General features: G+C 44.6%; 1 protein-coding gene across 1 annotated transcript in view; it reads right to left on the reverse strand.

Annotated features, from left to right (window-relative positions):
- The window catches only part of ALKBH5 (alkB homolog 5, RNA demethylase), a 130,784-nt gene extending 105,634 nt beyond the window's left edge, over nucleotides 1-25,150 (reverse strand). Inside the window, exon 1 of the mRNA XM_086940822.1 lies at nucleotides 24,068-25,150. Coding sequence (XP_086796948.1) covers nucleotides 24,068-24,765 — 698 coding nt within the window. The 5' untranslated portion in view covers nucleotides 24,766-25,150. The remainder of the gene's footprint in view (nucleotides 1-24,067) is intronic.
- Nucleotides 25,151-25,714: the final 564 nt, after the last annotated feature.

Raw genomic sequence — 25,714 nt, forward strand, 5'->3', positions numbered from 1 at the left:
ATTGGCTGTGCGTGCACACGTCACTACGTGATCCCGTCCAGCCGTCCAATACCTGCTTCCTCCTGACCAATTTCTCCTGTTTGTTGAGGCTAATAAACTTTTTCACAACCTCCCACTTTGGCAAAACCCACCGTTTCTATGTTGTCACGTCTTCTCTGCTCTAGAGTTCCAGCGCTTGTATCCCTGATCCTCTGCAGGCGGGCCTGTATGTCCATATTAGCGTGCTGAGGCCAGGCTTCATTAATGAAATACCGGAAACATTCGGAAACACCGATGCATGGCTGGCTTTGACACGCATGCAGAAGGCACGAGCGCCCGGACCAGCTGGGTCCACGTGTCTCTTCTGCCATTGAACAGGCCTTCTCTAGCCTCCCAGGTGCTCTGTGGAAGTGCAGGATCATTAATCACCGGATATAGGCCCGGCGCTTGGCGGAGCTTCCATTCCACATTCGTAGGTGGGGGTCTGTAAAATGACGTGTCAGGGGAGACTGTAAAAGATCAGCGTCCGCAGTGAGGTCAAATCCTTCATCTCACCTGCTTTTGGAAGGAGCGCTTTCTTACCGGTGGTCCCAGAGGAATGCAAGACACCTCATTCTATGAATGAATGAATGAAGTTTTTGTAGGATTAAGTTTCCAGCCGTGGCTCCGGGCACTAAATCAGCAATCACATGGGAGCACTAAAACATGTACTTGGCCGTTTTATCTGTTGTAGTAAGAGTTGGGTGTGCGGCAGTGTCTCTCCTCTGCTGTTAAAATAGGTTATGTTTTTAACACGTACTCAGAGGTAGGTGAGAGAAGCAAAAAGTATTCATCCTCTTTGTCCTGGATCAAAATAAAATATATTTAAAACATTTCAAGAATATACTCGTTTCCCCTTCAACCTAGGACGAGACGCCTGCCACTGACTATAGTTGTCCTTTATACTACATAAATATACCTTCAGTTATATGTTTTTCCAGATTTACCAGTGCTGCATCAGTCATTCATATTTCTTTCCAAAGGACCAGGATAGGTAATCATCTCGCTTTGCCAAATCCTCTGTCTGTGTTCCACTGGCACCACACTCATTGAGCCAATCACATCATCCCACATCATGAGGCAATTCTTTTTTTGGTTGCTGTTGGGGTTACCAATCGTACAGACCCATTGCATGTTAAGTGTCAGAATCTTTTTAACAAAGGACATTTTCATTTTGATACTAGCAAGCACACGTCATATATGCTAACAACGCAGCCATGCTTCGTTGTAACTAACTTCGCCAGACTGTACAACAGACTTCAAGCTCAGTGATATATAATAAAATAGGGCGAAGGATTATTATGCCTGCTACAAATTACGTGAATCAAGTTACAAAGGCAGTAGGCTAGAGTCCTTCCATTTCTGGTACTTTGCTGCAGTTTCAAGATATTCTTAGAGTTTCGAATTGCTCAAATTGGGGTAATTTCTGATATTTATCTCTTTCCCTAACTTCATTGCTTGATTTTGTTCAGGAGAAAGTGTCACTCATAGTCATTGAAAGTCACTCATATTTACAGTGAATTTATGAAAATGGCACACGCAAGCAATCTGAAACCCTGGCAGTTATGTACCCTGCAGCAGCGCTTCCGAACTGCTGGGGATATTTTAAGGCCCCTTTTAGATGATTGGGTTTCAGAAAAGAGGATAGTTTTTTTAAATGCATTGCCTCGTCTTTGTCCACTCACAGAGTGGCACTTAAATTGCCACCCTTAATTCGCTGCATTACTTTTTAGTAAAGCGCTCTAGCAGCAAAGCAAGACTTCCTCTATGGGTCATATTTGTATTCACAATATATTTTCAATGTAAAAAAGGGTGATAGAAATTACTGTTGTTTAAAATGGGCGGGTCTAGGAAGCAGTGGTGCCCCGGCAGGGGTGCATACATGAGTGCTAGAACAACCCAACGAGAAATGGGGCCCCCTCTCACGAGGTGCAGATTGGAGCTGTGCTTCCGTAGAGCCGCAGACACTTTAAACATGCCAGTTTTACAGTGGAATACCCTGTTAAATCAGTATACATGATTAAAGGCTGAAAAGGAATGATTACGAAAAAAATAAGGTGCCACAATAATGCCGCTAAATTTCCACTTTAGTGCCGCTAAATTTCTAATATTGTGCCGCTAAATTTGCAAATCTATGCCGCTATATCCTGGAGGGTCTGTTTATAGGCAAGCTATCCTAAGGGTAGCATGGACTAAGCAGCCTTAACTCAAGAGGGCATATGAAGCCAGCTGTTTTACCACACCCAATCCTGTAATATCAAATGAAAGGACACCACACAAGTTATATATTATAAAAATATATGTATTTATTACTAGAATAATCCTCTGTACTCTTTATGAGTGCAGAGGCACAAGCGTTTAAACAAAAGCACATTTAAACATATAAAAGTTGCACAATTATGGATGAGGCCGGGGGGCCACGCAAACCATATATTAAAAAAAAAGTGGTATAAGTATCACTAATCGAACAGTGGTCAGGCCTAGGGCCTGGGGAATCGCTGGGACCAATCGGGACTAGCAATGCTGAAGTCGGGAAAAGCCCTCGGGAATCGGGTGCAGCGCTGAAAGCACACATATGCACCAATGCAAAGTCAATGGTGCGTAAAAGTTATCGAGTTACTGTTTTAAGAGTCTTCCGACTGGACTAGAAGTACAAAACTTTAGACTAAGACACTAGAGGTGTATACCAATACAGGAGCACCGGCGTTCAAGTGTTACCTCACCCACAGGAAGCGGGTGCACAGGTGCAAAGTTGTGTCGGCTTTCGTCGTGTAGATCTATGGAGCCTGTAGATGATGATGCTGCAGGCGGCCAGAAGAGAAGTGTCGGGTGCGATCCAAGGGTGGATCGAAGATGAAGAGTACCTGAAAGCAGAGGGGACAGAATCTGGGTCACTCAGCAGTGACCAGGGTGGAACCAGGAAGGAACGAGGCAATGTCGGGCACAATCAGGTGGTTGTCGTGAAGCTGGTCTCCGCTGCCACGTGGACTCTGGGGCACCGAGGATGTCCAGGAGTGGATCATGAGCTGTCTCACGCAGGCTCTCGCTGTCGGCGGTGTCGGCTTCCGGATTGGAGCAAACAAACCTTGGCAAGCGCAACCCACGCAGGATTCGAAGATCGCTTCTTACTCGAACCAGGAAGAACACAGCGGGTGCTCCTTTTCAGGAGAGCGAGGGCCAGTCCAGAGCAACCGGACTGGCAGAGCAAATTCAAAAGTTTGTCGGTACTTGGGCCGCTAGCCAACGGGCAAGCGACCGGACCAATGCGTTGAGCAGGAAAATGCAAAAGGCCCCCACGCAGCACTCGAGTGTGGAGGGGTGAGCTTCGGTGCAAAAGCTGCTCAAGGATGGGGCTTCTCAAACCCCAATGCACAGCGTCGAGGGAGCCTCGGGAGCTGCACGGTCAGCACTTCGTGGTTTTTCCAAGATGGCCGGCCCCACACTTCAGGTCGCCTCCACGGGTTTCCGATTCGCTGGGACTTTGGATCGGGCTGTTGGAAGGCAGGAACGCTGTCGCTCGAGTTCCGGCGGGAACTGCAACAAAGCAAACGGTGACACGCTGGATGGTGCCTGTTTGCACAGGGTGGTCACTGCTGGACCACAAGGGAGATTCTTCAGTCTTCTACGTCGAGTAGGATGTCGAAGTGTACGGAGTTTCGTTTCATAATTTTCAGTCAGGATAATCTGCGTGCACTAGCACTGCTCCCACCTTTATTCCAAATCTGTGGGCTGGATCACCTGCTAGGTCCCTCCTATGGGTGAGACTCAGGAAGGGGGTGGTTACACCCCTTTCCCTTTGTCCAGGGTCGCGCTGGGACTGGGGCTGGAGAGCCCCAGAGCCGGTTTGACTGGATTATGCATGGGACACCTTGTGTGCCCCAGGCAGTGTCTTAGTTTCATTCAGCCCACCCTGCCCCAATCCACTATCTCCTGTCTGGGGAGGTGTAGCACCTCCCTGCGACAGGAAACCAATGTTCCAGGCCTCCCCTGCCAAGTTTCGGTCAGCAGTAGGAGGTCAAACTTGTGTCTGTGGCAGCAGCATCCATTTTGTGGTGCCGAGGCTCTGGTTAGGATTAACCGCGTTTTAGCAAAGTAACATGTCTTCTCCCTCTAGAAGGGTGGAATGCTATCCCCGTCGCCAGGACTGGCGAGGGGGTAGTATTGCAAAGCGTATGACACCTTACACGACATGTTTTGATAAAGCCAAACCAAAGTTAGCAAGTAACCGCAAGGATTATAATGCACTTAAGAGTATATGGTATGGCAATATCCCGGAACAGCTAAGGGAGTTGGTCCCGACAGCTGCAGACAGGCTCAGCTCATGCTAGAGCACCATCTCACATAAAACCAAGCACTCTGCCTCCAGGATTGTTAAGGCCTGCCATAGGAGTGACTTATAGGTTCTTAGGTGTCCAGATATAGGTTTAGATATAGATATACTATATCTAAGCAAGGGGTGATTACACCACCTTGCCCCAGCTGAGTGATCAGCCAGTTGTGTCAATTTGGATAGCCAGTCAGGGGTGGCAAAAGATATGCTGCAGCCCCTGGTAGGCCTTGTATGCACCTATGCCCTGGGCACCTATAGTGCACTGTACAGGGGCTGCTGATAAGGTGACCCAAGCCAATTTAGTTATGCACCTAGAGTACATGGAATCCATTTTAAAGCAGATAGCCTGGCTATATGCAACACAGTGCAACCTCACTCACATACCGGAAGCTCCTTAACAATCTACCGGATCCAACACTTAAACTACGTGAAAAATGGGTAGAGAAGGTGGGTGCATTAGACGATTCTGAATGGTTAGAGGCCCTAGCGTCTCCTAAGGAAGTGGGCATCTCCGCTAAGTTTAGACTAGTGCAGCTTAAAATCCTACATCGCATATACTACACCAGAACCACTTTGCATAAGCTTCAGCACACGCAACACCCCTTCTGTCTCCGTTGATGTGGGGAGGAGGGTACCCTATTTCTTACTTTATGGGACTGTCCAGTGAGAACTGAATTTAGGCGGCAGGTAATGCGCACCATCTCACTAACACTAAAAGTGTCCCTCTTGCCTGAACCGCGAAAATGTATCCTTAATGTGTCGGACCCGAATGACCTCACTCGCCACGGTCAAGTTTGGGGAACACTAGGAATGATTATTGCTAAGAGACATTGCACAGAAATGGGGCACGGCAGATAGGCCTACATTATCAGCTTGGTGTAAACATATGGACCTGATAATGATTACAGTACGTTCAGTGTATGCTAACAGGGGGCGCCCGCGTAAATGGAAGCAGGTATGGATTCCTTGGAACGTTTTTAGAGGGGAAATATGTGAACCATTGCCTGAGGGAGATATTGATAGTTCGGATAAAGAGACGGAAGATGTTTGAACTGGGATGGAAGGGAGGATTGTAAATGACCTATATCGAGATGTATTACTGCCACTATGCGTGTTACCTATTCTACTAAGTATAGAGACGCGATTGTAACGTTACCATATAACTGAAGGTATTCCTGCCATTGTAACTGCCTTGTTTCACAATAAAATGTTTATAAAAAAATAAAAAATAAATAACTATCGCAAATGCCCCCCCAACTCCAATGCTTTCCAGCTGATGTGACGACTTGTGCACCTGACAGGCAGCTATTATTTAATGAAATATCATTTTAAAAAAAGAAGTTGGGCGGCCCGCTGTCAAAGATAAATAATAAATACAAGATAATGGAGAAAAAAAAAAGACTAGAATATCATGAGATGTAATTGAGATTAGTTATTCAAAACGAGCCTAAATGCAAATGAGAAACATGCTATATAAGACGCGTTTTCAATCACCGTAAACAATCGACTCAAACATCGAAAAGTAAAAAAACATAAGCCGTAGTGAAAGGTTTGGATAAACAGATGTGTAAACCTTTAGTCGGGAGCGTTGGCATATATGCGGAAATGGGAAGATTACGGGCTTGTGGTAGATGCATGGAGCGACGCTGCACGCTTGCACATCTGCTGTACGGGCAGGCACAGCAAACAGGAGACAGGAAGGGAACAAACATGCCTCCCTTCCTAATTCCTATCAAAAGCGAGCGTTTTTGACGGGCACCAATGAAAAGCATGGGTGGAGCTTCCACCCATGCTTACAAAGCAAAAGCGACGACAATAGTCTGGCAAGCGAGCAGAGCATGAGCTGCATTGCAAGTCGAAACCAAAAAAAAGCCGTGCTTGAAAGGCAAGCAATGGAAGCTTGAAGCCAGCCAATCAAAAGAGATGGTAAAGAGGCTGTGCTTCATGGGAGGGACAAACATAAGACGAGCGAGCTGGAACACAAATAAGAAGCAGGCAAATGAGTGACAGCAAACTGAACCACAGGTAAGAAATGGGTTGGCTCCTAGCCCCTGTATGTGCTTGGTAAGCCCACAAGGTCTTTTGCAACCAGACTTCTGGTAGGCTTGACGTAAAAACGAGGCATCTCAACCAGACTTCTGGTAGGCTTGACGTAAAAACGAGGCATCTCAAAAAGAAAAAAAAAAAAAGATCAGTAATATCCAAATCCTATTCCAATTTTGGAAAGAAGACTTGCCTCTTTAAAAAAATTCCATAAATCCTCCTTATTGGGGGTCTGGAAGCGAGGTCTGGACTTCTGCATGGGACTAGAGAAAGCGGTATTTATGGCCCGGGGGTGCCCCCATAAGCATACACGTATATAGCAACGATGGGCAAATCATAGGGTTATTGTTTTGGCGCGGCCAACTGCGCTCTTGGATCAGGAGGTGCTGCCTCGTGTACAGCCTACGTTGAGTACCAATGGACATGGAGTTGATGAAACAGAAGAGGGCTGGGTATCCGGGGACATGAACATACTACCTAGATTTTATCCTCTTTGCTTCGCAATGGATACATGTTCTTTTTCATAAGTTGGTTCCTTTAAACACAAATCTGCGTTATACAACCTCATTAGATCACTATGCAGTTCATCACTGTACATTACAGGAGGGTAATCAGGATATGTCATAGTGCTCACAAGTAGCATCGCCAAGCAGTAAACCATGCCACGTTATGATTGCCTGCCCAGATTTCCGCACCATTGTTGCCAATTCATAAGTGAAATCACTGGTTCTATAAATTAGCATGAGGTATTCTAAACAGTGCAATGATATACAGTATATATGTCGTCTGTAACGTACTGGAGGTCAATGTACAATTGTTTCAATACCCTAACAGAGGGGTTTCGCAAAAGAATAGAGGAAATGGAAATGTAACAATAAAACATATACTAACTATTGAACGTCTACCAACAACCTACTGAAAACAAAGAAAAAAGAAGGGGACTGCCATTGATAAATAAATGTGATAATCTTGCTGGACTGTGCGATGATCAGTGTATCTCTACCCTCACAGTGAAGTGGTTCGCCATGGTGGAGCTTGGATTCGTTCAAATTCGGAGGGGCAGTGGTGTGTCAGTGAATAGCCCGGTAGGAAGGGGTGAGGGGCCCTCCGTTTTGGGTTACAACTATGTAGCGGCTTCTAACAGTCGGTGACTCCCAACCCCTGATACCGCATCCCCCATGACCCAGGATCTCTGTTGTACATATTAGGTGTCAACCGGTCGAGTATCGTTTTCGTCCCCATTTCCCTCGTTGTTGAAGGCTGAGAGTATAGTGTCCCAATTTTGCGCAATGGGAAACTTGCACAGCCCTGCCGTTTCCTCCCTATGCAGTACTGTACTTTCCGCCTGAGCCCAGACCGCAAGTGATCTTTTCCAGCTAATCATTTCCGGGGGTTCTGCATGTTTTCGTCTCTTTGTAATTAAGCATTGTGCAACTATCAATCCTAGGTCTCTAAATCGTGATGTTACTTTCTTTTTCGTGGTCCTCGCAAATCCCCAATATACAAATCTCCCATTTTTGTTGGCAGGGATGTGTCAGTGCAGAGCGCTAGGGATGTGGTGACTTTGTGCCAGTAGCTTTGGAGGAAAACAAAACAAAGGACCTTAGCATATGCAGAAGGTCCGCATCAGGACGCCTACAGAGCGGGCACTCAGAAGTAGTGATTTTGAAATATCTGTTAATTTTATCGGGAGAGAGATACGCTCTGTGTAAGATGTAAGTTTGTATTAATTTGAATTTGGAGCTTCCCGGTATATAAATGGGGCTGGCCAGGACATTGTCCAACTCCTTGTCAGTCCAGGGTTGACCACGATCTTGCTTCCCATCGGGCACGGAGGGATATCATCGGTTTCAGTGTGTGCGTAAGCAAGGCAGTCACCAGCCAATGTACTATATGTGATCCCGCCCCCATAACATGGAGATACTGTATTAATAAATGCATTGGAGGTTCAGTCGTTAGATCTCCCCAAAGAGTCAATAGGGATCTCGTTAAAGAGGCGTGCAGTAAGAACTGCCCTACTGGCAAGTCGGCGTCGTCTGCCAGAACCTGGAATGTTAATAGCACACCAGCTCTGTAAAGATCGCCCAGAGTGTCTGTAAAGCTTGCAAATTTATAGGTGTTCACCACCTGTTTGTTGGCGTCGTCAAAAAAAATAAACAGTGCCATAGGATTGCTCTCACTTACAATGGTGACTTACTGGTTGAATTTTGCATATGGTCAAATCCTTGTACAAGTGCAAATTCAAATTTCGTGAATAACCAATATGGATCTCCGCAAGTAAATCGTGCACTTTGTGCATCGAACCATTGAAGAGATTCAGAGGCCAGTGCAGGAGGTTACTGAAGTTACTTGGGCTTACACCTGTGATCCGTTATAATCACCAGCTTGGTTATCAAAGAGCGCAACAAAAACTCAGACAGCAGCACTGCTGTAATGTGAAATAAATACCTCAGAATCGTAAGCTGTTAAAAAGGTCACGCGAGAACAGGCTGCTCCATTACTGATCAGAAACTAAATCTTCAAATATGTTAAATATTATAGGAAGTTGTCCTTTAACACCTCTGCTCACACAGGGTTGTTCATGAGTTAGACTTTCTGTTGCATTACGAAATCTTCAAGTTAGAAACAAGTGAACTACCTTATGCAATAGATTCTAAAGAGATTAACAAAAAGGCACTGATTTAGTTCCATTAAAACGAGAATGTGTTGGTGGGACTACCGATTCTGAAGTAACTATTTAATTTTTTCCACAGCAACTTGATTCAGCACTTCTGCCGCTTACATGAGTTTCTACAACGCAGAAACATGCTAACATATAAAATTCAATCGAAAGAGGACTAAAAAAGGCACCCAGTACAGAGTATATTTTTACAGTATGTACGACTATTTATTTTTGGAGAGTTAAAAATACTCTTGAATATTATTACCAGCAACCCAGGCAACACCAAAGTTGTGCACGTGGGGGGCAAATCATTGGGCTCTTTAGTAACTGGATGGCAGATCAGACTGCACAACCATAAAAGAACCCAGTGCTGGGGTGGCGGGGTGAAGGAGGGTCGCAAATGCTAGGTTCTAAAATTAGAAAAGTGACAACTTGCAACATCACCAGAAAAGCTCTGTGAATAATTACAGGTGGCGGGGAAGTCGAGTTACGAACTGGAAATGGACCTGACAAAGGCAATAGGTCTCTCATTTGATGCATTCCCAGACAGGCAGTTCAGAAACATCAAAAAATAATGCACAACAAAACTTCTAAAATGTCTATGGCTACCCCGTTCACTTCCCCTAACTGGAGAGAAGAGCGGTGAAGGATGCTGTGAGAAAAGAGAACTCGGCAAAGACATAGGGGGTTCACTAGTCCAAAGCAACAGAAGAGAAAGCCATGAGGAAAGGCAGTGTAGCTTATGGAAAGAGGTTTTCTAAAACACACAACACACCCCACCCCACCTCATGTGGTCTATCATGCAGTAAAGTCACTCACTACCTGCTGTATAGGCACGATCGAGAAATACTACTTTGTTTCACAGAGCCTTTGCTGCCAAGAACAGAAGTTAAGACGATAAGTTACTTCAGTCTGCTTGCGTACACTGAAAATATATTATATAAAACAGGAGGCAAGAAAATTGTGATGAGTGAAAAGGAATGGGTGAGAACTGATAATATCCAGGAAAAGAAGCACGGAGTGAGCAGGTCTACAGACAGACATGGGGAACACAAAACATGATCGTAAATATTACTGGATGGGAATTAGGGAAATCAATGGACGTTTTAAAATATGGATTTGTGGGCGGTTAATATGAAAAGCTAAAAAGAAGGCAACCCACTAAAATTAGGACTAAGATCGAGACAGATATAAAGGTTCAGACAAGTGTTTAATTTGAAAAATGATGAGTGCCGGAACCCAACGTGCTGCTCAGGAATGTGAACGGGCCGAGTACCAAGGCTCGTAGTCCTGAATCCACTACCAGTCACTCCCTTCCACCACCTTTCTTCACTCTTCCAGGTGCCTGCTTTCTCCTTTGTGACAGTTATCCGTTTATAGGTCGAGCATTCGAGACCTCTTGTATATACTTTAGTATATACGTAATTTGTGGGCTCTGGAGATTAGCGCTAGGACTGGTCTGCATCCGCTTGTGGACTTTAGTTTCTGTTCAACTGCCTCTATTTAACTGTCTTGATAGAAAACGACCATCAGGGGTCAGTAAAATACCAGAATCACTTTAGCATTCTCAAGATTCCAGTCCATAGAAATTGTCTTCCAAGCACCCGTAGACAATATTTTTCCCAAATCTTGTATTTTCAGTGATTGGACCACCGAAGGACCTGGTTTAACCTTAAAAGTAGAGCTTTGGACTATACCATTTCCTGATGAAAGGCAATATTTCTCTCCAGGTGTTCCCATACCGGGCATGTCACGCAGTTTGGTGCTTACTTTCTCTCAATGTTAAAGAACAGTAGATTTTTCAGAACCCAGGGTAATGTGCAACATAGCCAAATACATACAAGGTCCCAAAGGTGAGACCGATTGCATTGCAAATGCTTGTTCTACTTTCCCATTTGTGTTTTTTCTCGCTCTGAGGAAATGTGGGATGAGGAAAAATAAGTGCTGGTTCCCAAATAGAGTGCTGCTGACTGCCACCTGCGCACATTCATCACTGGCACAGTCGTCTACTGAAGAGCTGCATTCTCGAAGACACAATATACAATCATGTGTCTCAAACAACAGCTGCAGTGTCAGTAAAACCTAGTAGGAAAAAAAAAGTCCTGATTAAATCCGAGGCATCTCACGACAGGTTATAGGATACCTGCAACTTTTAACTTCAGTTTTGATAACTTCGGGCTCCTCCTTCACTTCCCCCAAGTTGCTGATCCATTCACGTTTTTCCTCAATAACTACTCTTCCCGTCAAATCTAGCTGACACCTGTATACCACTATTTTAATCGTGCAACAGCAGAAACCGCAACATGTTGATCCAATCACCATTTTATCAGAGATGAGGGAGCTGAGCAGGCATACGGCAGGACAGTAAGGCTAGTAACTTCAGCTAAACTACTTGCACCTAACAGGAAATAAACTTTGTTCACTTATGCTTAAAGAAGAAAGAAAAAAACAATTTGGGGGGGAAAAATGATCGAAACATGTACAAAAACTTAAATAGCTTACTTGCTCTTTAAAAATCAATGCAACATGACATCCACCACAATCCACCTACTACTATGACTCTTTGTGAATGTGTGTTAATACAAAAAGAATAATACTTTGATGGACTGAAGAAAATTATCATAGAAAAAAAGAAGGTAGATGAGCAGAATTTTAATTCAATAATTTCTGGGTTAAACATCAAATCTTGGTTTCAAATTTCTACAGTGGTTGGAGCTTTCAAAGAAGACCCAGCCACAAACCAGACCATACTGTTATTTAAAAAACGTTTCTAACAACTAACATTTCTTAGGTGTCTAAAAAATGAAATTCCCATTATGCAGCCAGAGTTCTGAAAATGTGTTGCAATTAAGAATGTATCTGGATGTAAATCCACATTCTTAAGCTAGTCAATGTTTCAATTTGCACATACAAGGAAGAGGCGCTCTTCACCCACTGACGTCACACTTTGCAATGGTCAAGTTACAGGAGCAGGTCAACAGCTGGTGTTTATTTTTAAATGTTCCAATAGATCCTACATACTGTTTCAAACTCTCACGTGAAATACAGACACAGGTAAACATGGAACTCAGAAGACGCCAACAAACACTTCTCTAATGTAACCTACATCTTTTGTGAAACTTTGCAACTGCTGTCAATCTCCCACACTGTCCAATTTAAGGAGGGCTGCACTTAGGCACAGTACAGCTGCATCCAGACAAGTTATAGCTGAGCACTTGCTTTTCAGAATTAATAGCGCTTTGTACACTGATTTTAATGCAATCCCCTTTTCAAACAAGCTACCTATTAAATAGAAGCCACTACAAGTTTATATGGGTTTTCCTTGTACAAAGGTAAACTGTATCTTTGTCCAGTTAAAAGCATATGGATACACGGTTTTACATTATTCATGATTCCACTGTGCACTCAGACAGTCTAGTTTAACATATTATTAAGTATTGGATTAGTGTACAGGAACGTCCACCCAACCACACTAGGAACCTCGACGTTGACAGCAAACTCTTCAATAAATGGCCCACCGACTGCGCTAACCGCACAGCTCCCACCAGAAGCAAAACAAACAAAATCACAAACGCCCCAGCTCATACACAAATAATCTCAGGAAGTCCAAGCGCCACTGCAAATACCTTGAGACTCAACAAAAACACCATTTCAAGATCCACATACAAAGCCATCCTCAAAGTCTACCACCAAAACTTCAAGATGCAAAGGAAAAGGACCAAACTCTAACACTCCAAGCCAGCTACAGCAACACCAAAGAACTTTTCACCATCGTCAAGGAGTTCTCCAATCCTGCAGCTGCCATCATCATCCCAGGCCAAGCACTCTGGAAAGACCTCCAAACTTCTTCAAACAGAAGATTGCTAAGACCTACAACACAACTGACTCGCAGCATAGCGATACAAACTCCCCCAACTGCCTGGATACCTCCATTGCCAAAACAGCAGCTAAACATCTGGGAAAAGGACCAAACTCTAACACTCTAAGCCAGCTTCAGCAACACCAAAGAACTTTTCACCATCGTCAAGGAGTTCTCCAATCCTGCAGCTGCCATCATCATCCCAGGCCAAGCACAGGAGCCCCCTCAAACCCACGACCCCACTTCATATACAACCTTGGAAGAGCATTAACCACCATCATCAAAATATCCAAAACCACCACCACCTTCCAGTCTTTCTGGAAAGTCAACGCACTATTGAAGAAACAGACAGCAGACTCAAACACCCTCAACAGCTACAGACCCATCTTACTCTTGCCTTTTCCATCTAAAGTCACGGTAAAAGCTATCAATACCGAACTTGCAGACCACCTACAACTCCATCAACTCCTAGACAGCTCACAAAGAGGCTTTCGCACCAACTGCTACTCAGAGACAGACCTAATTGCGGCCACCAGGGCATCCTTGTCCGAGAAGAAACAGCCACACTCATCCTCCTCAACCTCTCTGCAGCTTTCAATACAGTCGCCCACAAGTCACTCATCAGAAAGCTTCAGCTCTTAAGTATTTGCAGACCAGCCCTCAAGTGGATATCCTACTTTCTCAAGGACAGGACTCAAGGAGTTAGACTTGCACCCTACACCTCAGAACCCAAGAAACTCATCTGCAGTGCCCCTCAAGGATGGTCACTCAGCCCAGCACTCTAAGTCTATAGGACTCCCCTTGCTGACATAGTCAGTGCCTGCAGCATCAACATAGTGTCATACACCGAAAACACACAGCTCATCCTCTCCCTTATTGACTCAACCAGCACCGTCAAAGCAAACTTCACCATCTGCCTGAGCAACATGGCTGCTTGGATGAAAAACAACTGCCTCCAGCTAAACAGAGACAAAACCAAAGTCCTGATGTTCGACAACAACCACTTCCCCCAGGTTCGCCTCTTGGTGGCCCTCTGAGCTCGCCCCCCCCACAAGCCCTGCAGACCATGCCAAGAACCTTGGGATCACCCTGGACACTAACCTCTTCATGAGCAGAGACATCAACACCACCTCATCATGCTTTTTAACATCCTGTGAATGCTATGCAAGATTTTCAAATGTATCCCACAGAACACCAGAGTAACTGTCACCCAGGCTCTTCTCACAAATAGGCTCAACTACAGAAACACCCTCTACATCAGAATCTCAACTCCTGTCCTATGCAGACTCCAAACCACCCAGAACGCCGCCGCACTCAGATTCATCCTGTACATCCCGCGAAATAACCACATCTCTCCACACCTCAACAATCTCCACGGGCTCCTAGTACAGAAAAGATGCAAGTTCAACAGCTCATCCATGCCTGCAAAGCTCTCTACAACAACGGTCCAGCTTAAGTCAACCACTGCCTCAACTTCTACCAATCCACCAGACACCTGCGATCTGTGTCCCAGGCAAGAGCACACCTCCCTCGCATCAAGAAGAACAGAAGCGGAGGACGCAGCTTCTCATACCACGTAGCCAAGACCTAGCACGGCCTCCCAAATCATCTCAGAAACAAATTAAATATGCTCTATCCTAACTGTGGAAAGACAGGGAAGAGTGGACCAAAGCTCTTCTGTTTTATACACGGGTCGTAAAAAAGGGCATCTGAAGCTCTGAGTGCTAATCTTTTTGCAGAATTCCCCAAGCTGAGGTTTGGTTCCAAATGTAGACATGTACCTCTGAGTAAACCAACGTTAACTGTCTCTTGACCGCCCCCCTCCCCCCCTACACTGGATGGTGCACTGCCTGACAGCGCTTTCTAGTGGATTATGTGACATTCCAAACTATGTTAAAATGTCCATGTATGACCCGTGCACAGAGCCAAAGTATGCTGTTTATAGATCCAGAACTGCCAATACCTACCTATTCATCATTTGTGAGCCTGTACACAACCACCTCAGTTACATGTGTGTTTCAACGTGCGTCCTGCCTTCTGAGCTGTTTTTATTCAGTGATATCTTGACTTCAATGTGGAGGGGCAGAGAACAACGAGGTGCTTCATGTTACTATATGTTACTGTGGCATGCTTTCTGGGTTGGAATACGTAACACCTTCTTTGGAACTTTTCCTCTGTTCAGGCCTCTTCTGCTAGTAAGAGAGTGTCCAATTCAGCGTGAGCTGTGCCATGTGACTGCAATCTGTGTTGCATCATGATGGCAGCTCTTTAGATCCGGATTCCCTTCTTGACATCCTATAGCCATGGCATGATGCTCGGGGGCTGCTTGCTTTTCAGGCCATGGCTATGTTTCTCTTAGCCAACACCATTCCTACATTTAGGAACCTACAGGTATGTTTTGCTCTCATCGGTCAGTGCGTTTTCCCCAGCAGCATTAACGCGGCAGTATGTTCCTATCTTGTACCTGTTGTTTCAGATAGGACAATCAGAACATCTTTCCAGAACCGCGCGAGCTCCACACCATATGAAAAAATGTCTACCAGTGGTCTGAGTTTCCACATGCAGAGGCATTCCAATGTATAAGAATAAAACGTACAATACTTCTCTCTAACCTTGCACTTAAAGCTTTTCCCAGGTCTCGGGGAAAATTGAACCAAAACTCAATTCTGCCTCACGTTGTGTTTTGCATCTGTACTAAAGAAATCTACTAGTAGCTTTTTCATTCTCAGTAATTTCAAGTGGATAATCCGATATTAAATCAAGCATGGCTGATGGCCTGTCTGATTTGCCAGTGCTTGTTTTCTTTGTGAATGTTTTTGGTAGTCCCTGGCACTGAAGGAGATTTATTGTGTGGATCTGCTCATTGTGCAAGAATAGCAGGCTGACGCTCAAGTTAGATACACCAATGGCTGAAGTTGGCAGACCCTGTGCCCCATGCTTTACGCAGTGGAGGGTGGAAGCCAAGAGTGAAAGACAATGCAGCAGACCAATGGATGAAGAGGGCAGATCTAAAGGCCAAGTGAGCATGTATAATATATATATTTGTTATTAAAAACAAAAAAGGTATTGGCTAACACCAGACCTAAAAAATGTAAAAAGGCCTGAGGCTTTTCAGATGTTACGAAACCTCCCATAAAGGTGGCTACTCTGAAACGACAGGCAGTGTCACATGCACTATTTTTGACAATATCCTTGCCGTCTGCATCTTAACAGCGTTTGCATGATCATGTTAGGAAACAGAACACAGTGTTATGGTGAAGCAGGTAGGACACTGCCAACATCAAACTTACAATCTCAACAAACGGAGGCACCTAGAACTCCTAGCGAGATGTTCTTGCCACGCCGTCTATAAGCAGCCCCATGTCCTCAACTGCTCTTCAGTGGTCATACACAGCAGCCACTTATGCAACCTGTGCTGCGTGGTTTACTGAATCAGAAAACAACTAGACACTTAACCTCAGCAGCTTGGACCCTCATAAGGCGAGTTAACCTTCATGAGGTGTTTGGTTATGGGTACCCAAGCTAACACAAGATCAAGCGCAGAAGAAAAAGGAATGCAAGATGTGCATTAACTGCCCTACAACTTCATATGAATCATAGTACAACAGGCGTGCATAAACCACACGCTATAATAAAGTGTTCAATGCCTTAAAATAAGAAAAATAGCAACAAGACAAACAGGAGTTGGCCTTGGAAATTCCACAAATCGCAACCTAGGGTGCTCAGTAAAGTATTGCACATCAGTTAACTGGAGAATACAGAAATAAGGATACATAGTGGGCATGTGACCAGTACAGGAACTGTGGCTCGTCATTAAAGACAGAGGATGCTTCCAGGTGAGAAAAAGAGTATACAAGAGGAATTAATGAGCTCTTCTTCATTCCCACAAACAAGGGCACAGGCATAGTTGCAGTACATATCTGTAGAGCCCCAGTACAGACAGTTTCTATGACCTGCACAAAGGTCAATATCGGGATTGTGTAAAGTAGGTTTAAGAGGGTTGGATCCGTACGACAACAGAAATAATAAAATACACATACAGGTAATCCAGATGGAACCCTTATGCTGCAAGTGATTAACCTGCAAATCTGCCCTGGATCAAACCACCCAGCCTGCAGTTTAGGCAGTCCACTAGTCTCTTCACTTATGGGGGACCATGCTCTTAGCTATTGGGTGGCTGTTGCAGCTCTTTCTGCGATGACACATACACAGCTGTCTTTTAAGAATACCTACCGTCACTGTATTGAGCTAATCTTCATTATTTGTCTTTCTAAGTTTTAGGACTGACGTGCAAGGCCATCCCTTCCTTTGCGCATGGTAGTTTGTTCAGAGAAGCTAACAAGCATTGGGAAAACCAACAGGTCTGGTGGTGGGCAGTTATTTTGGTTTTGCCACTTTTTGTTTTGTCATGATTTTTATAAAACATTAATATTTGGGAAAGTTGCTGAGTCCCAAATCAAGCAAATTGCATAGTAGTCACTGGCAGTGAAGAAACCACGTGGTCTGTGGATGCGTCCCTTTAAAACGGGAAAAATGCGCACACTCGTAGTGAAGTTATACAATGGCTAAAGCAGGATGACCCACTGCCTCATGCTGTAGTGGACGAAAGAAAAATGTGAATGACACAATAACGGACTAAAGGATAAAGAGGACTACCAGGAAAGCCCAATTATTATACATATAATCCTAGTAAATTGAAAAAGTCCTGGCTAACACCAAAACTAAAATTGTCAATGCATGAAACGGTAAAGTATCTAAACTTCAGTTCGTACCTATCCTCTGGAGCTCAGGGTATAGTGATCTCGCACTGTCATGACGGACAGCCAAAAGGCAGTGAGTGATGTGCAGATACTGATCCCATGAGCCGAACTGGAACCAGTAGAGATAGCGACTGCTCCTCCTTGCAAGATTAAAGATATTACCCAAGAGTTTGTGCTGATAGGGGCAAGGAGTGAATGGCGTCCTCGTAAACTCAGAGAGACAACATTTAAGGAAGAGGAGCCTGAAAAACAAACAGATGTCAAAAGCACTGGGTAAACCAAACTCTTGCACACAAATGGAACAGCAAAGCATGGTAAACGGCCTTCTACTTCTTGGTCATCAGATAGCTTATCACAAGGTATGCTAGAGAAACAAAGCAATCGGGTGAATCCTGCTCTCAAAGAGAGCACGGTGGGCTCCTGGTCACCAAGACACCCATTGATGCCACTGCATTGTGTTTTTGTGTGCGTCTCTTTATAACAGAGTATGGCACGGTAACGTCAAGACCAGTCAACAAACCAAATCAGCATGGAGTAAGATTTTGTTCTTTTAATAGCAAGTTAGCTGATAAGAAACAAGCGCCAACAAGTACGTCAACTCACCTGCCTGCTACACAATTGTGAATACAAATAACCTATTTACTACACAGTGCTTTATCCCAAAGTTTCTGTAGTCTCCAAGTTTAGAAATAACAACAGCAGTTACTATAACGCAACTGAACTCCGAAAGACAGAAGCACAGCTCGCCTTGCTGGATTCCACCACGTTCCATCAGATGGACACACACATGTGTTTATCTCACTGAGCCATCCTACTGGTATTCTAAATGCAGAAACTCTAGTCTGTTGCTGCATTACTATACGTGTTTTGTAAATATGTCGAAAGGCATACAAAGAAGTCAACTACTAGTCTAGAAGACTGCATAATTTACTATTCTAACTTGAGGCCTTGACTATTGGGGGAAAAGAAATATTCTGGTGCCTTGCTCTCAGCAAGAAGAGTGTGAAAACACAGGCCTGTGGGTGGTCAAGGACCACTAGCATGCTCAGAAGGTGGTACTGCAAGGACAGGTAGCTTCAACATGCGGAGCTCTAGCTGTGCACCCAACTTGCTAGCCGCCATAGCTCCTATTATAACTTCCTACCTTTTTGCAATTCAGCAAACAATGCTGCCTTTATTTTAAGGAGCCTAAAGATTTCATCAGACTCGGGAGTAAAATAAAAAAAACAAAATAATAAAAACAAATAACTCACATTCACTATCAGTTCTGTGAAGATTCCTAATTAAAAAACTGTAAATACCGAAAGAACTGTACGCATCATTAAAATTGCGTACCTGACTCCTATGAAGGCAATTTCACAAAATGATGCTTTCACAATATATTTTTGTGAAGAAAAACGGTGCAAGAATGCAAAACATGAAGCTTGTGAAAATAAAAAGTTGCAGCAAAACACTGAAACAAGACCTTTCCAATTAGGTGGTGCTAGCAGCAAGCAGACAAAAACATCCATTATGATCTTATGTGCACGAAAAGTGGAAGCAGCCAGGGTTAGCCAGCATCCTGGCCATTCAAACACTGCGAAAACGGAACTCCCACCTCCACTTAACCATTCCCGAACACAAAATAAATAATATATAAAATCGTTGCTGAATTCAGGAATACCTAGCAGTGTTAACTATGGATTCATATCGGATCGACATGCGAATATTCTGTCGTCTCCACATCAGTCCCTTACCAACATTTACCGTAGGACTTACCTGCCTACTGTAGAGTCCAATTCAAACATCACTACCTCCGACAGCAGCCATTTGGTACTGGGTGACCTTTACAGCACTGGATTGTGAAACTTCACTGCAGATTGGTTGGACTTCACAAAATGAAATTATGAACAAGGGAATATACCCATCGATCATACTATAAATTCTAGACTGTTTGTTATGTAACAATTTATATTTTATATTTCTTAAGATTAGTTTCAGTTTGTTATGTAGTCAAGCTTTTTATCACACACTGGAAAAAGGCGATTTGTGATGGGACACACAAGTGTACCAACAGGCTTACGCAACAAAAAACAAGGTTTGGAGTCTCCATTGTGACAATAGAATACTGAAGCCCTCTTGAAAAACGCGCGCACTTTTCAGATAACAGAAACGGAAATGCCGCCTAAAGTCCTGAGAAGAAGTGTTGTGGGAGGGATTCTAGCAACCAAGTGGAGAATTACAAAATCACAGAGGGATCACTGAACAATTGATGCCTTGTTAAGAGCGACACATTCAGGAAATGTGACAGGTTGGAGTCTGACCTGAATTGTTTAGGATGTCCAACGATAGCTAAATGTTTAAGCATCCAGCTGTACCAACGAACAGCAAACCTCTAGTAAATACACACGACACAACATGGAGATGTTAACCATGTCAGGCACAAAACACACTGCTATTCATGAACGTTCAGAGTTCCAAAGAAGGTGTAAGAGGGGACTGTCAGGGCTGGTGCTCCTGTGGGTCCTTGTTTTACTCTTGGTATCTTTTTGATGTGATGACATGGACGAAAAAGAGCAAGGGGCCACCACTGATGCCCGGGGCTAAAGGTTCCTTACTGCCCAGCAACGCTTGTGTTGAACAACCTTCATTATGGAAAATTTGCATCATACCTTACTCAATGGAGTGAATGTGCAGGGACTGAAATGGAAAGGAGTGTAACAGGAAGTGACGACCACTCCTGGGTACCAGGAACATTTTGGACTGAACAGGAGCCACCATACCTCTAAACTGCAGGCCCGCGAGAAACAAAAGTTCAAGGCTCAACATAGCCGTTCGCTCGTAATGATGGGAAGATTTACTGGAGGTTAATTTGGTTTGATCACTTTACTCCGCCAGTTAGGCGCGAAAGTTAATTTCCCAGCGAGGGTCCCGTAGAACTGGAGATATTCTTATTGCTTGCAACCTTCATGCCTGAAACCTGCCTGATTCCAGATTCTTGGTTCTAAGCTCTTCTTTGTAAGTTTATATTGCATGTCCTGTGAAGGACTCAAATCACGGGACATACCTAAATGTGGAAAAGCAATGGTGTCATTTGTGTATACTTTTAGCAATTTGAGCTTTTAGGCAATACTTGTCCAACTTAGAGTGCTCATAACATAATTTTATTTTAATGCATGCGTTACTGCCTTTTCCCAACCTACCGCTAAAAGGAACCATCAAGTCAAAACAAAAACACAGTTCTCTAAACCAGTTGTGAATCTTTAAAAACCACAATAGGCATTCCAGGATGTTCATGTATTTGATCCTGTCTGCTTGGGTTTTCACACTTATTTGTTTGAGTTTTATATAGCGCTGGCTAGACCCGGAGGTATCAGAGCGCTTTACATAAGGTTCCACAAAGTTAGAAAATTACATAAGTTACATCAATTACTAGAAAAACATTTCACGAGGCAAGTGGAGCTTAGGAGGGAATGCGTGTAGGGTAAAGTGGTAGGAGGGAAATAGGATAAAGAGACGATGGAGAGTCTGCCCAAATCCAGCTGGGTAAGTGACGGCCGAGGGGGAAGTTCCCAGCCCATCTCCTCTATAGCTATCAGGTAGCTCCACCGGTCAACGGTCAAATAGCTAGGTCAAACTTAGTTTGACAGCTGTCACTGAACGCCCCATCGGACATTTGGTAGGGATATAATTATGTGTTTTGTTTTGGGGGGTGGGGGTCCCCATTAATGTATCTCCATACAGATCCAATTTCTGGCAACACCTGCAGCCAGCTTTGGTTTGACAGCAGGGAACACTTTCCAAGCAGATATTTGGGAGAGCACAATTATCATGGAAAAAAATCAAAAGCACAAATTCCAGACGGTAGTGTGGGTGTCGAAAATACTAGATTGGCTGCAAGTCTCACAAATGACCTGGGGCAACTTTGCAGCACTGGGGACACATGTCAAAATCATCTCTGAAAGATGACAGTCTTGTTGTATTACCAGAGGCAGGGTGGCAGGAGTGATAATCACCTGTACAATACTAGTAGGGTTGGGTGAGAGTCTTTTGTGTGACATATTTCTGTCTGAAACGATGGGCACAGACTACTGACATCACTGCTGTGCTGACAATAGTCAGACGTCAGGATCACATCTTAAAAGCTAGCTGTTCAGAATCAGTGATGTGTCAGTATTCACCTTAAAGGGTGATAAAGTCAGAGGATCCGCTACAAATATAAACACAAATTGCCTGACAACACTTTTGAATCATATGTATTAAAATAAAGGTAAACCAAAAGAATAGGGGTATCTGAAGAGTGCAAGTTCACCGTGAAGGGTCTCCTGGTGCAAAGTAATGAATGTTTAATGTTGTCATGCTAATGGTAGCGATGTTATCAACCTCAGAAAGCCGAGAGGCTTAAACAGATGGCTGGAATATGTGTGTGTAACCAAGGAATCAAACGCAGGGTGGACAGGTTAAAAATATTTTTATTTTCTAATAACTTTGGCCCAATTCGAAACTGTGGACAAAATCTGGTAGAGACTTAGAACGTTTACCCTTTGCTTGGTATTTAAAGTTTGGACAGATTCACCTGAACAACAAAGTATTCATTTGATAATAATAATAATAATAATATTGTCATAGAATACCACATATGAACATAATTAGGCATAAGCGTTGACAAATTGGTTTATGTCGAGTTTTGTGCCAATCCATCAAGTGGCAAGCAATAAAATGTTCAACAGCTTATAACTTTAGCGCAATTTGAGGAACCTGCATCAAAGGTCTAAGGCAGTTATCAAATTACACTCAGAGCAGATACTTCAAGTTTCATGCAGATCGAATGGAGGTGGAGGCAAGTTAAGGGGTGAGTAGGGTCAAACAGTTTTGATTTACTAATAACTTTGTAATTGTTAGGCTAAAAGCTGCAAAGAACAATGTTGCTTTCACTTTACAACACAGTAACTAATGCTTTCAACATTAGTTTCGCTTCAGTGAAGGGAAACTAGAGTAATTTGAGCCACTCTCTCAGCAAACACGCACCATTACTACAATTAACAATGATTTGGCAACCACGAATGGTAAAGTTATGCCGGTACAGAATATATATATAATTAGACCATAATTAGCACTCGGTGTCCCTCGATTTCGATCGCTAACCGTTGCCCCTCACCAATGATGCGGTCAATCCTTCAGATCCAAGCTTGATGACCCACTGATCTCAAAGGTAGCAACTTTCCCACACACATCTGGCAAAAATAAAGAGGATTCCGTCACCCTCGACCAAGCAAGGGGATCACTTCTCTTATACCAGCTCAAAATTGGGGTTATCCGCCAAAATCACTTGTCAATGAATTTTAACTCTGCGCCAGTGTAAACGTAGAACGGTGATGAAATTCCTTTATGTTGCTCCTGCTATCACGTTTTCACTAGAAAAAAATCAGTCTTAAGAACCATATGGGAAAATTAGGACAGTGCTTACCGGAGGAAGGTGTCCACCCCTATATATCCGGAATCTGCGTTCCTTATCCGAGAACGGGGATCATTATGCAACGTCAACAGCAAAAAGTGTGATGGAAAGGTTTCTCTTTAAGATCGCAAGTGACCCAACAGATTGGCAAAGGGCCACCAACTGATGGCGTAAGGTGAATTATCTTAAGTAACAGCAGGTCTCCGAAGCCCAATCGTGCTCTACAAAATGCTCAGCACTCTATTACCAGTACGAGCAAAACATCACTGCAGCGTTACTTCAAACAAATCTAGATAGTCTGCTGTGATTGGACAAGGACATGCCTTATTTATGTAAATAGCAATGGTATTCTTATTGCCAGGAAATGACAACCAAGCAACTGGGAGCAACTCTATAGTGGATGTAAACCCCAGAGTACATTCGCCATGGATTCGGTCATACTTTTCCCACGTTGCAATAACTATGACCATGTCATCCCAAGAAAAGTAAGCCAGGCCCCCCTCAGCCAAAGCCCCACCTAACTTGAGGGAAGAATCCGTGACGCTCATCCGTGCGTAAGCATGGAGAACCGACCCTCAGAGGGTAACTCTCGTCACACTCTCCTATCAATCAAGGTGGTGAATTATGCTTCCTCCCCCTGTGGATAGTGAGCATATATGTCTTTACTAGAGGGCAGTTGGCATTTATACCACCTTACCTCAAGGACTGTCATCCTCCTATCTATCCATCTGCCAAGAAGACTTATAATTACATTTCGCGCTCTGATTAAGAAGTGTTACAGGTTCAGGGTTTAAAATGGCTCGATATTAATGAAAGACTACATTAGGCCATACATTGATGTATAGCGATGATCGCAAACGTTTTAGCCTTTTGACACTTAAAATGACATTACCTATCACTTTCGCCATACACAGAGGTATTTTCACTCCACCAGTATGGCAGAAACCCCATCCTTCCTTACCTGAGGATTGTTACGCTACCCCTCCGCACAGGCAAAAACACCACGGGCTCGGACACTCGGATCGGCTTGAACTGGAACTTGCAGCCGAAGCACAGCGCCGAGTCGCTGAAGAAGGACACGGACACGATGGGCCGTTCGAAGATGTGGATGGGGTCCACGTGCGAGACGATGCAGCCTCCGGGCTGGTAATCGTTGATGACGGCGCTGTTGACGAAGCCCTCGGGGATGACCCGGTGCTGCTCCAGTTTGCGGATGACCAGCTGGTGCACCCAGGCGGGAATCTCATCCACTTCGCCCTTGGGGTACAGCCGCTCCTGGCCGGGCCCGCGCTTCTGCAGCTGCGCTCCGTAAGTGTAGCCCTCCCCGAAAAAGTACTTGTTGCGGAGCGGAGCCCGGTCCACGGTGTGCTCCTTGTAGAGCCCCTTCTCGGCGGCGTGCACCACTTCGTCGATGCGGCTCTCGATGCGGGCGCACTCTTCTGGGCTGAAGAGCCGCATCTGCCGGATGCCGTGCTTCACCAGGCGCGCCTCCTCGTCCCGGTGGTGGAGTGGCGGCAGAGGGGCAAGCAGTGGCGGCTCCTCATGGTCGCTGTACTCGCCGTCTGACAGCTTTCTCTTGGAGCCCGGCTCCGGGCCTTTATGGTAAGGCATCATGGACTGCAGCTTCTCTCGTAGGTCCGTGTATCCACTAGCGGCCATGCTGCGGGGCTCACATCACCCAAAGGCGGCTGCAGCAGGGGGAGCCGCTGCCGCGCATGGCTCAGCTCCGCAGATCGGCGCGAGGGCAAGATCAAGATCGAGCTAAAGAGTCCATGATGAAGGACCACCTTCGCCTGCCCGGGAGAGCAGGGGCTTCGGGGGCAGAGTGAGGTAGGTAGTCCCCTATCCACCAAAACAACGAAACCCGGTTATTTTAGGGTGGCTGGCTGTAGCGCAGCCCGCAAATCCCGGTCTCCACCTCAACCTAACTTCAGACAGCCAGACCCAACCTCTCCCCTTCGCAGTCCCATTGGTCGCGACAACGAGCTGTGGCGAAGAAAGGAGCGCTGACTCTACCCATTGGTTCATTCGACCTTCTATCAAACCACCAGAGTATATTATGTATCTACACAAGTTAGAATGACGAGTGGCGATTATGAGGACCCCTGTGACGTTAAGGCTGCTTAACTGGATGCCTGACAAACAGGATTTTAATTTACAGGTCATTAACTGTCGTTTTAAGGGCGACACAATTTTTCATACAAATATTTTTCTTCATTAAAGGGCACACCCCCATAGCCTTTACGGCCGCTGCCTTGTAACATTTTATTCAAGGAAGGTATAAAAACAGGCGCGCCTACACTCCCATTGTTTGGATACTTTGGCTTACTCCATAGAAATACGTGACAGAAGAAACGTCGCTTGTGCCGTGGCGGGTAATCGACGTAGACGATGGACTGGGACAGGCCAAAACCGAGAGATTTCTCTTAGAAAAAGCTAGAGTGCTAACTTCAGTTTACATATCACGCTAACAGACTTAGGCACTGGCACGATAACGACAAGTGTGTAGCCTGTGTGGTTCCTGGCAATCAAGAATCACTCCTGCCTCGCGCTCCTTTCAATTTTCCTTGAGTAATAAATCAACGTTCGTTTGTTTGCTTCATGAAAT

The sequence above is a fragment of the Lissotriton vulgaris genome, chromosome 10 (assembly GCF_964263255.1).
Source record: "Lissotriton vulgaris chromosome 10, aLisVul1.2, whole genome shotgun sequence".
NCBI classification, from domain to species: Eukaryota; Metazoa; Chordata; class Amphibia; order Caudata; family Salamandridae; genus Lissotriton; species Lissotriton vulgaris.